Source organism: Seriola aureovittata, chromosome 21, assembly GCF_021018895.1.
Source record: "Seriola aureovittata isolate HTS-2021-v1 ecotype China chromosome 21, ASM2101889v1, whole genome shotgun sequence".
Classification (NCBI taxonomy): domain Eukaryota; kingdom Metazoa; phylum Chordata; class Actinopteri; order Carangiformes; family Carangidae; genus Seriola; species Seriola aureovittata.
In genome coordinates this window covers 3,565,071-3,579,817 of record NC_079384.1, presented here as the reverse complement: position 1 = coordinate 3,579,817, position 14,747 = coordinate 3,565,071, and the positions used below count along the sequence as shown (strand labels likewise).

Sequence of the window (14,747 nt, the reverse complement as noted above, 5' to 3'; positions counted from 1 at the left end):
ACAGCAACAACAGCAACAGCAACAGCAACAACAGCAACAGCAACAGCAACAACAGCAACAGCAACAACAGCAACAGCAACAGCAACAGCCCATCTCTGCTGTGTTTATTGCACCATTCGTCTGCCTGTAGGACCGCCGACAATCCGTCTGATAATAACCGCGGTAATCAGACTCTCACGTGTAACTGCTGCTGTATCTTCTGTTTAACTGTCCAATCACACGTCACATGGAATTCACAGATATGAATGTGTGTGCGCAACAAGTGTCAAAAAAAAAAAAAAGACAGAATACAATGATTCAGTCTTGAAAATGTGGTTTACAGGGAACTAAAATGAAATGGCCTCCGTAAATTTTTTAAAAAGCAGCAACAGCGGTTCTGCCTGCACGTATTTTTAAACTCATACTTACACCAGAGCTAAGTGCACTTTTGTAATCTCTTCAACACTGTCGAGAAGCTGCAGAACCACTCACGTTATGTCAACATTTATATGAAAAGACTCATGTTATTAGTGAACTGTGTTTAACCTTTTCTATTTTGAGGTGAGGATAACACATGTAAAGGCCATAAATACTGATATTTTTGTCAACGTTATTAAAGAAACACAAATGAATTTTCTTTGAGCTCCTGCACAGGTGTGTGAAGCAGGTAGGAGAGATGTCTGTGGAGCTGAATGAAGCGACACTGAATATAGATGAAGTGTCTGTTCTTGAATAGATCATTAAAAAATGCTGCAGGTGTTAGTGCAATTTGTAATTTGTGTGTAACGCAGCATATTTACAGTCATCACTCCCCACAAACAGGCACCTCGCTTAGCACAGCACGGCACAACACGGCACGGCACGGCACGGCACAACACGGCACGGCACGGCAGGGCACGGCACGGCAGGGCGCGGGGAGTGACGATAATAACTTTCCCTCTATAGTCTCACGTTTACGTTTTACTGGTGATTTAATGTGTTTATCATCTGTGATATCACATTCCCACACAGTCGGAGAAATAAAAAAGTGTGCATCCGGGCCGCCACCGAGCGTCTCTCCTGCTGCTTAAAGTAGAGTTGAGTAAATCGCACTGGTCCGGCAGCGGAGGAGGACGTAGCGTCCGACTTCGCTCGCCAACCTTCAGAAGCTGAGCCGAGAGCGTGACAGCAGAGCGCAGAGGCAGGTCGTGCTGCTTTGTGTTGTGCTGCCCTTTTGTTTCCATCACAGTTAGTTTTCCATTAAGCTCATTTTTTAAGACTAAACTTTACAGCCCGCCATGAGCCGCCAGGACTTCTGTAACTTTGTGATGTCACAACTATACAGTCACTGCCCTCAGCCATGCCCCCAGGACGGGGAGTGTTCATCTGAAATCCGCCGTATTTTTGATTCAATCTCTACATCGAGATGGTTTTTGATACTTAAAACCAGAAATATATTCTTCCGATGGAAATCAACACTTCAAACAAAACACCAGAAGAGTGTAAAATATGGGACCTTTAATATCGCTGAGAGGTGCAGATATGTGCAAAAATGACAAAAACCAAACTACATTTTCCAAGTAATCATCCAAATGTCTTCATTGTTTCAGCGCAATAGTGCAAATAAAAGCATTTCAGTGTTATTCCTAAGAGCTGCTTTTATATGAACGACTCAGAAATTATTCTCCTCATTCACATCACATCTTCTGTTCCTGGTCCTGAATGAATTGTTATGTACTACCACTATTTTTAGTGTCTCCGGTTGCAGTGAGTGTGGATAAACACTCTCTTCAGATGCACAAGCAGAAAACTATAAGGGACGATTTATCGCCTCAAAGCCGCTTCTTCCAAAAGCATTGTTGCCTGGCAACAGATATCACAGACATCCTCAGAGAGAGAGGGGAAATCAAAAATCTTCTCGCGCTGGCATACTGTATATGTGTGGTTTTATTGTGGATGGTGCTGTGTCACCGTTTTGATCCATAGTGGGAGGTGTGGGGGCGTGCACTTCCACTGGCTGCTGTACCGTGGCAGGCGTGGGGGGTGACACTGGCACATAAAGAACCGTAGGCGCAGATAACGAAGGGAGGAAGAGGAGAGAAAAGAGCAGCAGGGGAGAGAGAAGAAAAGGAGGACACAGGGATGGAGGAGAGAAGAGGAGGAAGACATGAACAGGAGAGCAAAGGAATGAAAGAACCTGAACAAAATAAGGTCTGACAAAGTCGCTCAGCTGGTGTCGCATTTTAGCATCAACAAGACAACAAAATAACGTAGTTGAATGAGAAGTTACTTAAGATAATCCAAAGTCTGGACAGTAGCTGTTTCCCTGCATTTCACATTGTGCGTCAGCAGCTTATTGAGGAAATCAGGGAAAATCTGCTGAATTGCTTTACAGCACCAAACAGGAAGTGGGCGCTGTTACTCCAGAACAAACAAAACGAAAACTTTCACACTTCCTGGTTATGAAAGAACATTAATCCTCGCCAGGTAAGAAAATACAAGCGAGACGGAGAGTAATGCAAGACGAGCGGCGCAGGCGGAAACAGCGTGGGCTGGAAGTCTGGTCTGGTTTAGTTAAGCCAACAATGAGACCTCACACCTCTAATAACAATTCAAATCGAACAAAATGAAGCTGATTTAGTTTGAAAGGAAGAAGAACAGGAGGGAAGACGCGAGCTTCACCTGTGGCTGCGGTACACGTTGAGCAAAACGATGACGAAGCCCAGGCAGTAACACGCCGGGTGAGGGCCGCCAAACCACCTGGAGATCGTCCGCGTACGATGTTCCCATCTCGCCACCTGACAAGTGACAGACACAGAGAGAGAGAGAGAGAGAGAGAGAGAGAGAGAGAGAGAGAGAGAGAGAGAGAGCAGAGGACATGAGATGATGTAATGTAAAGTTCTGTTTTGACGGGAAGATAACGCTCTGAAAATATTCTACATGAAGCGAATGTATTTTTTTTATCATAGCAGTTTTGTGTGTTTTGTTGCCGTCTATTTTCTTTCTGATGAAAAGCTTTACCATTTACAATGAGTAAAGAGCCAGTATGTTATTTTGCTACTGCTTATGTTATTGCCTACTTTCATTGATGCCGCCACCATAAGTCTCCTACCTATTGATATGTAACCTTGGCCTCTTTAAAGTTTGTGGATTTTTCAAATGTTCTTTTTTTTCCCTCTCACAGTTGCAGGGAAGTGTGTCATTCAAAGATTAATTTCCGTTTCTTGCTTACTGTTTGAAAATGTAATTTCATGAAATCTCAGCAGTAATAGCTTTAACGTTATTAAAGCACTCTTTCTTCCTGCCACTGAAGCCTGAAATCACCTCCATCATCCCTCGCTTCGGCTCTTAGGGAAAAGGTGGTGTTTAATGCAGCGGTTGGTATATTCATGTCTCGATTTAATAATCATTGCCCTATTAAGAGTTAGATTAGAAACAGAGAATGTAAAGTAAGAGCTGCTGAAATTTCTATCTATCCCAAACTAGCTCTCAGAGCAGAATCCACTCAGGAGTTAACAAACCGCCTGAACACGAACATGGTTTTTCTTTTCCTTTCTCGACTTGAGCAAGACGTTTTTCGCCTCTAAAAAATACTGAGAAACAGAAAAACAAGCTGCGTATAAACGTTTTATCACATGAGCCTACAGTACATGAACAAAAGGGCAGAGTCACTTTTAGCTGAGCAATGTTTAACATCTTTATTTGGAGCATATTTCTTGACACATTTGCTTTTCTCAAGACCCTTATTTGCTTTTCAATTCTTGTTGTCTCTGGAAAATTGTTCTTACATTTGAGTTAATAACATCACAACTCAACCATGTACCTTTAATCAGATGACACAGCATGATTAGTACTTGAATCCCACCTCCCAGAAGTTTGTAAGAGTCCAAATAAAGAGAAGGTTTTAACAGTGAGACATTCTGCTGCTGTTTTGCTCAGATGGCATCAGCTGTTCATATTGTTCTTCCACCCAGGTGCAGACAGCAGGTACATGAAGCTAACAGAGCAGCTGTATTCTCTTGCTGGAGCTTTTAATTGATGTTTGTTTATAGTTTTCATCGCGCCGCGTCTTTCCCACAGGAGCCCGCAACAAAAGATCTGACCCAAGCGGTCACAGCTGCATTTCCCCGAGATGGACCTCACACTTAAAATAGAAACTGTTCAACTTCTATCGGTTACGCAACATCAAAAAGCATTTGTCCAAGCAGTGAACCTCAGTGTCTGTGTCATTACTGAGTGAAAGAGACTTGCTTTTAAAATCACAGACTGACCCGAACTGACTGACTGAGGAAGTGCGTAGATGACTGTTGAAACATGGGAAAATGTAAAGGACACAAATGTTGCCATGGCAACACATTTTCCCTGCTCAGCAGAGGAAAGAAAAAGGAAGATGAATAAAAGGTGAGAGGAAACAAACTTTATATAAGTGATTTAGCGACTGCAGGACTACACCGACTGAAACTGCTTTATTACTGGTTTTCGGACTCTATAGGAAAAGCTCAGCATGCAGACTATTAGTCACTAGGCAACCTGTGGCAGTGATGGGGGGGTTAAGCTCCAATCTCTTTGGACCTTTGGATCTTCAGAATAACGGACCGAAGAGCTGCATCTTCAGTCTCCAGCTCCGTGTTTCTCTCTGCTCCCCCTCTCGTCTCCGCTGCTCTTTAATACCTCTTTCATCCCGTCTTCTTCTTCTCCCTCTGCACCAAGAGACGGCTGTGCAATAAAAGCCCTGCAATTTAAGCTCTTCTGTGACTCAGACAAATGCTAACGTTAAAAATGTCGAATACATTACAGTCTGCTCTGCAGGACGCTCACCGAGCAGCAATAACAGCAGAGGGAATAATGATAGGAAGCACCTTCACATGTAACACGCATGTGAACGCAGACGTGACGAGATGACACGATGCATTTTGATATGAAGCATTTTAAATGTGAGACATAATATACTTGATGATCTTGATGATTCATACAGGACGGTGGCAGAGGCTGAAGAGCTGAGAGAGAAATAAAGAGGTGGAGTTCACGTGTAGGTTTTGCTGCAGAGACACAACACCGGGACGGATTCCTTAAACTGCACGACACTGTCACTGTTCGGCTCGACGGTTCACTTCAAGCTATCGAGCTAACACAAGCTAGGCTGCTGAATTCTGTTGGCGCCGTTTCTGCTGAGTGAGTCTTTAGTTCGCACTTTCTCTCCTCAATAGTCTTGAATGAGTCTCCATGAGTTGTTGTGATGACAGAAAACAGTCAACACAAGCACTATATATTATTATATTATTATGATATAATTATTATATTATTAAGACTCGTAATCGTAAAGTAAGCCAAGAGGATACTGAGCAGAGGAGATGCTGGATACAAATACACACACACATCTGCATACAGTATACTGCATGCGTACAAGTGCACTACACAGGTGTGGGGGTGTTTGATTCGCTCTGTGCATGCAGCTGTTTTTGCTTTCATCCTTAAATGTTGGATACTGCACAAGCTGCAATAAAAGAGGACACACTTTCTTCTTTTGCTGCACCTAATCATCTCTAAGGAGGTTTTTTTTATTTTATTCATAATTTAAATGAAAAATAGATACAGATATTAATACAGCTAATTTGAAACCCAAGAAACACATTTTGCATGTGGGGAAACCCTCCACATCCACATTAGCAGAGCATTTACGGCGGTACACTCTATTCCGAGGCAGCGACGGGACTGAGAGCTCCCCCACGATCATTCAACACAATTTACAAACCCTCCACGGGGAGCTGGAATACACTAAAAATACGCAGGTGTTCTGCACACAGACTACTGGTGCCGTTATCAAATCATCAATCAAGCCGGAGGAATAACAGACGAGGAAAAGAACAGGGAGTGGCGCCAGCTTGGCAGAACTCGCAGCTCTGCGAGACAAATTCAATCAAGGCTTAGGTAACAAGCTCCTCCTGCATCCCCATCAGCCCACTTAAATTTGAGATGCAGCCACTCGAATGGGTTTGAAGTCAGGACATTAGGAAGACATCTGGTGGGGGGGGGCACACACATGTCTGATGTTCCTCAAGAGCAGAAACAGGCAAATACAGCTAAAATTACCCTCAAACTCATCCTCCCGTCATCCACACGCACCGACAACAAAAGTAAAAGTTCAACTTATGTAACACTGAAAAACGGCACTTTGCAGAACCATGAGTCGTGGTCATTTCCAATTCCCTTCAGGGACACAGTCTCCAGCTTGGACCGGGATTCTCTCGGACCTGAACGCCAGCTGGTTAAGGTTGATCCATTGTATTAATGCACAGCTGGGTGTAATGAAGAACAACACACACACACGGCCGAGTGTATTAATGCAAGGATGTGTGTGGTACCGGACTAACAGGGAGAGAGAGAGGACAAGAACATAGACGGATCACATGCACAACCAGAAACCTCCTGATTAAATCCTCCTTAATTCAGAAAAGAATGATCGAATATTAACTTATAGTCATTAAATTTAATATAATTTAGATTAGTATGGATCAAAAACTGTGTGGCTCTACGTATGGCAATGATTGGTTCAGACAGAAACTATAGGATGGATTGCCATGAAATACTTCTTCTCGCGCTACCAGCAGGTCCAAGTTTTACAATGGTATTTTTGCTAATTAGAGAAACGTCACGACTTTCTATGAAATTTTGTACAGACATTTGTGATCCTCAGACAATGAATCCTAGCGAGTTAAACAAAAACATCTCTGCTGGTCAGAGATAGCCATGAAATAAGAGTATGGAATGGAAAAGTTCCCTTTTGTCTATAGTGTTACAACGCAGTAAAATATCACCTTCACTCACACTTTGGTCCATGAAAACATCCTCAGAAACTCATTTTTCACAGTATTTACTGAATAAATCCAAGTATTCTTGCACCCCCCCCCCCCCAGACTTTTCTCATCAAACTTATGCAGAAAAGGTCCATTTTTCCAGCGTTCCTGCCAAAATGTTGCACATCAGAAATAAGCATTTAATAGGCACTAAACAAATCACACTCTAATCATTTCATGCTCCTCTGAAGATGCACCTTTTCCAAATCTCACCCCTCGATTGACTGATTTTCCATCAGGAGTCCCAAAGGAACAAATCCTTCAAATCAGCCACAGCCCACTGCTTAGCTGTGCAGTAAAAACACGTTACCGCTCAATATCTAATCAACTGTATGTTCTTACCAACTTTAAATTAACAGCTGAAAGTTCTATTTTACTGGGCTGGGAAAATACAGTATGTACTCTCTCCAAAAAGCACCATTTAATTCTGCCCTCAAAACCTCCCTTTCATGCAAGTTTAAAGCCTCACGAGATTATGACTTCTGTTACGACTGCATCCATTCCCCCCTCCAGGCAAACGCTATAGGTTAAACCTATTATATCACCCTGATTATATCACGCACAATGATTCAGCTGAAATGCTTATAGACTGCTAAACTGCAAAAATGAATGCACACAAAGGTCAAAGATGTGGAACTAAATGTTCTCCTTGTACCACATTCACCAGAGACATCAAAATGAATCAGATCTAAAAGAAAAAAAAACAAAAAAACAATAACATAAAACTACCGCAGCAGTCTTCGAGGGTTGTGGCTTGTTTGTGTAACGGACACAGTTATGTGACTATAATTGCTGCCCCTCCAGGTACAGAAACATCTCAGTCACATTGTGACTTTGGCTTCTTGAAACACATCATCCGTCTTTATGAACAGGTCACGACATACAGACACACATATTTGCCAATCTGTGGATAGAGTGGATGGGAGGACGGACATTTTCTTTTATTAAGAATATTGCACAACACGAACCTGAAGGGACAGAGAGAGATTTACCCGGAGTACGACAGGTCATCAAGGGCCACAAGTTTATCCTCTACTAGGCTCTAATTAACAACAACACACACCTCGCATAATTATAGTGGGAAAATATTGCACTACTGTCTAAACCCCCTGTAATCCCCCCCATCAACTCCCCCCAGTGACTTCAGTATTTGTCCCTCGGTTTTTCTAAAACCCTGCGTGCGGCCATGACAGTTCAGTAAGATACAGAGCTGGTGAGCAAGATGATGGCAAATATTTTCTCTTTAATCTGCGTGTATTCAGATTTATGGTAGTATCAGATATTTATATGATTTTGCAGCAGCACTTTGATTTGTCAGGTATCTATTTTTGCTGAATCAGCCAATTGATTTTTGTAAAAATTGACATTGTAATACAAATTCCACATTCTGTGATACTGGAATGTTACACAGGGGAAATTAAATATAAAGAACTGTAATATAAACCTAATATAATAATAATATAAGCCTTTCTTTGTGCATGCTGAGGTTAATAAGTGGGGCCACTATTTGAGATGTAAATTAAAGGTAAATTGATTGTCACTTAAAGAATAGGTGCAACAACGTTTAGCTCGTATTTTTTTTTTATCCCCATCACCAGAGCATAAAGTAAGAGTCTCTTCCAGCTGTTTGGACTATTATCAGGAGTTAATCACATGCCCACAGATATGCAGAGATATTTCGACACAAAACTGTGATGTGCATCCCGGCGTGACTGGAGGAGGCGCCGCAGCCATCGGGCCGATGTTCCACCGATTTCTGACGTCCTCGATTAAATCAGCTGAGCTGATTAATTGGTCGACCTCTTCTTCCAAATTCTGAAATATTCATGTGTAAAGGAGATACCCAGTCTGAAGACGACAACATCAATGTCCAATGCTCACCAACAAAACACACACACACACACACACACACACACACACACACACACACACACACACACACACACACACACACACACACACTTTAGCCTACAGCGTATGGGTACACCTGAGGTCACCCTTGTAATCAGTGTAATGAGTCCAATGAATAAAAGCATGAAAACAATGAAATGAATCTTTAGTCCTTTGTGAGTATCTCTCTCTCTATCTCTTACTTGGCCGAACCAAATAAATATGTACAATAAAGAATTTGATTAAGGACTCGGCTCTGCTACTGATTGTTATCTTTTGTGTCACGGCCATTTGAGGTCAACCTGTATTAAGCAATTCCTGCCCACAAGGCAGAAAGACTCGGAAAGCAACACGACAATAATCCTTGATGTAGACCTACTTTAACAAAGCGAACAAAGCCTGGATTCAGTATTCACTGGCATTTTAGTGGTTTGGTTTTCAAGTTGCATCAGCAGCGACCCTTTTATCCAACTAGTCTTTTTGGTAACGACACAGTAACGCAGAACATCACAAACAACAGATGGTTTGTTCAATTAAAGCGAAACTACAATTTCATCTTTTATAATATCCCCCGAAGTCAACGCTAAGATCAAAGAAAGTTCACTTTTACCTTCAAAATAAAGTGGCAGCCAATCCGACTAAACCATCGGCTTCTTTACAAACTGTGTCACCGTACGAGAACTTGGGCTTGTTGCGTCACTGGAGACACTTTTTAATAATGCTCCCATGTATGTTAACAATTACTAAAGTCATAACAGAGTGTAGTTTATCTTCAAATTGTGTTTCAACCACTGTCACGCTGAGAACCTGTAAACCTGCAAATGTCTCCAGCTTATCGTATTGCCACGAATGTCTGGGGAAAACAAATGAGCTCCATATTAATTCAATGGACCAAGCTGGAAACCGACTGTTCTACTCTGCAGTTGGTTAAATGCAGAAAATAAACAAATGACGAACAGCAAAGGCAGTTGTAGCATTAAAATGCAGAATTTAACTACAAAACAGCTGGGTGTCTGCGTCATCGTTTCCAAAAGTCTCCGTTTCTGCCCGTCCAGACTAAAACGCAACCCTGGGTCGTCGCCTGTGTTTTCTGAAACTTCATTTCATGTATCTGATCCTGCTCTTATTATTATAATTCTGATCAATGCCATATTTCATATATAATTGAGCTTATTTTTTCCCCAACACTTTCAACCAGAAAAGAAAAGAAAATCAACAAGTATAGAGATTTTTTTTTTTTCAAATTAAGAGCCCGTCTCCTGTTTTCTTGTGCCCATGTGATTTCTCTTGATCTCTGTCTAACGGACAGCCCCCGCTGCGTGAGACATTGCCCGGCCGCTGCAGCAGACGACGCCGACAGCATGAGCTGATGAGCACTTTGTTCCCAGAGATGTAGGTCACTGGGCAGCACAGACCCGATGACTGAGACTCACTCCATATGCAGGGAGAAGATCAGATGATGTTTAATATGTCGTTTGCTCTATCGGCTTCATCGCCACATGCAGGCAGGTTGATAATGCATGTGCCGAGCGGCATCTATTTGTTCAACTGAGGCTTGACCTCTGCTTGTGAGGGGAGAGTGGGAGGAGAAAACGACAGTAATCGGGATCATTTGATTGCAGATGCACTGGGCAGCTACAAGCCAAATTAGCTGAAACTATATACATACACTAGTCAATAACTGTTCGATTGTCCAATCACAGCCTAGCAACTGTCTCAAGGCAGAGCAGAGCTGTGAAGCTTCTCCACATGCTGGACGGTGTACATGCGGCTATAATAAGAGCTGCACTCTGCATTCAAACTGTTTGGAGGTTTTGTCTTTTTTTTTCCCCTTTAATTTTTCCAAATCTAAACATGCACTAATGTAAGCTGAAAACTTGAGCATACCTAGCTTTGCTTCCAAAGGTATGGAGGATATCAGTAGCTGCATAGATTACATAGATTACAACATTATATAGGGGCTACAGATTACATTAGAAAAGCCTGAAAGAGGAGGCTAGGTTAGCTTAGAGCTAATGTTAGCACCTCTACCTTGCTTGTACCGTAATACCAGGACTGACTAACATTACAAGAACAATGCTGCTCCATTATTCCACTGTCTTCTTCACAAACTGGTTTTGCCCTTAGACATGAAGCTTTAGTCTAAAACTTTTTAGCACACAGAAGCAACATGCAGCAAATTCTGACACTTTAATGTGCAGTCCTCAGGTGATGCAGCCTTGCTAATAATCATTAATCATTAAGTCATTAAGTCTGTGCTCTCAGACTTTATGTTCCCACGTGTGCAACACTTAAAAAATAATAAGCAAATAATGTTTGCTAGAGGTCGTCATGACAGCGTTTAAACTGAAGCATCTCAATACAAATGTACATAAAAACGTCCCTGAATGTCTCGTTATCCTCAATTGTAATTTACTGTATGATTTTTCTGCACTAAATATCCAAGAGTAGGTGTCTTTTGTTCTGGAACAGATTTCTTCAACTATAAAAAGTGACAAAAAATGAAATAAAAATAAAAAATAATTTTTGTTTTCCCAACATGAGTTGTATTTGAACTCTGACAGTAAATGTTGAGAAGAGTTGACACCTACTCCTACTCTCGTCTTTTTCCCCTTTATTGTGTATTTTCTTTTCTCTTTTTTTCCCCTCATCTATTTAATCATGTTTCTGATCCTCATCTGCACAGTTTGCATTCATCCTCTCATTTTCCCAACATGTAGAGATTGAAACTAAGCGCTGATACGCTGGAGGTCACGCTGACATCACATTGCAGTTTGTTTTGTTTGCTTTATTCCCTTTGGCTTTTTCCCCTCTCCCTCTTCCCCCCTTCCCTTACCTCACCCCTCTCTTCTCTCCCAGCCCACCTGATGAAATGAAACTCTCTCTCCGCCTCACTCCAACACACCCCACCTTCTGGCCGCCTAACTGCTGGTGAGTCACTCCGCTGTTATTGCTCTGCCCGAGGTCGAATCAGGACCCCTCGGGCACAAGATAAGGCGCCTGAGAGAGGGAGCAAAACAAGGGATTTCATCATGCAATTTCACGCTAGCTACTCTGCAGTTGATTTCTGTAATTACAGGAGTTTGGCTTTACGTGTCAGAACGACCCTTAAAGATTAAATAGGTGTAGCAGATCTCTGGGTGTGCAGACCGGGTGACCCAAGAAGCGCCGACTGTCTCCACAGCAGCGACTCTTTTCTGTCTCATGTACCCCCAACCCTCACTTCACTCATTTAAAATGGATTTAAACCCAGGCCCAGTTGCACACAGCTGCACAGACAGCACTGTCGGCGCAGCAGTGGCCGATAACGACATTGTAGCATCTCATTTAAATTGAAAATTCATTAGTAGACTAGAGGAAAATGTACTGGATTAAGCCTGATCTCTGATTTTTAATATACCAGTCCATAATTAGATATAAATAAATTTGTCCTCCAAAGAATATAACAGTACGTTATAGCTTACAGTCACTCGTAGAACGCCACACTAATGAGACTTTAAGTCTGGCAGTTAGGAACCAGTCAACATCTCTTATTAATACACCCCCAATCAAAGCAGCGTACAACCGAGCCTGTTTAAATTGATTGTTATTTAACATTTTATTTCCATATAATTGAACTATAAGTGTTAATTAGAAACTCTAGTCTTGGGGAGTTCTAGTTCACATGAGAAAAAAAAAACTTGTCCAATGTGAATATGACACAGAGCAATATTAAATCGGTGTAGCACTCTTCCAGTGCCTTCCCTCCCTCCCTCCCTCCCTCCCTGGGAATCACAGCTGAGAGGAAGCAAAGGTCCTCATGTCAAATGCTCTTTGCAGTTTATCTCTGAAAACATTTTCATCGATTTCAACCTAGACTTTGCAATGCACTTTTCCAACGACTTATTCGAGCCACTATTGCAGGACGCGGCATTATTGTAAGAGGTCAGCAGAATATGGTTTGCACAGCGGTCTCACAGCTGTAGTTGGGTCCCACACTCCAACACTAACCCTCTTATCTGACGTCTGACGTCATGTCCACTTGATTCCAGCTGAGATGTTAGCCTAAGGCAGAGAAATAAGACAAGAAAGAACAGACTGACCACTTTGCCTCGAGCCTCAGTGTCAGTGTGACATCTATCAAATGCAGTCTGAGGCTGCATTTGATAAATGGGCGAGATCTAATCTCATGCAGGACCAGATCCGACTTCAAAATACTTTCTGTAGTAAGTATCTGCTCCCCAGAAAAGGGAGAAAATGAAATCCGAATAAGGCCATTACCTGCAATCACACAGAAACACTGCACCTGCCTGTTGCCCGGGTAACTGAGTCACAGGAGTCGAAATGATGGAAGATGCAAATGACATGGAATAAAACAACTTTTAAAAATACCTGTGGCATTAATCTTTCCTTTCCGCCGGAGCGCCTACAGTTCACTGTCAATCAGGAAGAGAAGACGTAAGCAGAGTGAGGTAAGTATGCAAGAGGAGATTCAATTTTCTTTTTCTAATTCTGTCACTTTTTCATGACTACATAATTATGACTTAATTTATTAGTTTGCTAATGAAAAGAAAGAAAAGGTTTACAGGCTTCCAGCTGTACATTCAAATGCACATGTTGAGTGCATTTCTTTTCTCATAACACATTTGAAAAGCTGATTTTTAGGGAAGGAACAAAACCATATATATAATATATATTTTTTACATATATGTACATATAAAATAAAAATGTATATTTCATATATGGAAATTCAATATATGTACATATGTCACATTTGCGTCAGGGACATGATGAAGAACCGTGTGAGAATGCAACTAATGAAAAGAGCCAAATCAGCAGCTGCAGCAGAGAATGAGCTGCTGATTGGTTGCACCACCCGTCGACCACAGCAAGTGTCCCAAATCAAACACACCTGCTGTGTTGCGTAACCAGCAGGTGCATGCTGGGTCTGGCTAAACGCTAGATGCTAAAATGCCGACAATGTGACTCCTACGTTCACGTCAACCGTCAGAGAGGCAGCGTCGTCTGTCGGCTGCAGCCGCTGTGGCGTTCATGTTGTTCACACATCTCCAGGTTTTCTGCTGCGTCTGGGTATCTTTAACAGTTCAAAGGAGGGCACAGTTACGGGACATTTAGTGATGCGCCTGGAAAAGCCCAATGCCTGAGAAGAAAAAACCATTTTCAAATTTTTAGCTGATAAAAATGATTCACCGTCTCTGATGTGGAGCACAAAGTTCAAACTTTGCCGTTGGGCTGAAGCTGTCATCCCTATGATACATTTGCAATTATTTGTTATGGACCTTTTCAGACCTTTTATTGGAGGACAAGTGAGTGTTCATAAAAATAAACTTTACAGCTTGTTCAGAAGCTACCCACAGAAAAAACTTAAGAACATTTTGTAGACAGTGCTCCATTGTGTTTAGTTTGTTTTTGTTTAATTTTAGCATCATATTACAACATGTATTTCATCAGCAGGTTTAATCTTCACATACATGTGGCAAAAATAATAGTAGACCTGGTAATTTAATGTATTTCTCCTTCAGAGATGATGATGTTTGGTAGAATAAAGTCCACTGTAGAACAACGTCCAATCAGCTTCAGAAAAAGCTCAGAAAGTGGGAAAGTATTGATGCTTCTCATTGAAATCCTCTGCGCACAGACACAGGCTTATGTAACCGACTGATAATTCTAGTTGATAGACTAAAAGAAAAAAAAACAAACATCTGTTACAAAAGCAAAATAAAAACATGGTGCGTGATAAACTTATCACAAGGCTGTCACACAGAATAGACTCAGACTTCGAGCCTTTCATTTCTTTAGAGGGAGTTGGAAACTGAAGCTACAAACTTGAGTTTGAGACAATAACAATGATGTAAATGAAAATTAATTGTTTTACCCAATTGTTAGAAAGTAGGTTAGACACAAGGTTGAAACCATCAAGACTTTGTCTTTTCAAAAGTGCAGAAAAGGAGCAGAGCACGACCTTTGGTGACACATCGGGTAACTTTCACTTGTGACTGATACTGGTGCCGACATGAAACTTGAATTTTATTACCAAAGCTGTAT

General features: G+C 41.7%; 1 protein-coding gene across 6 annotated transcripts in view; it reads right to left on the bottom strand.

The window, feature by feature from the left end:
• Positions 1-14,747, bottom strand: part of pemt (phosphatidylethanolamine N-methyltransferase) — an 81,837-nt gene that overhangs the window by 27,828 nt on the left and 39,262 nt on the right. For all 6 annotated transcript variants that reach the window (XM_056366570.1, XM_056366575.1, XM_056366573.1 and 3 more), the window contains one exon: positions 2,641-2,756. In XM_056366570.1, coding sequence (XP_056222545.1) covers positions 2,641-2,756 — 116 coding nt within the window. The remainder of the gene's footprint in view (positions 1-2,640; positions 2,757-14,747) is intronic.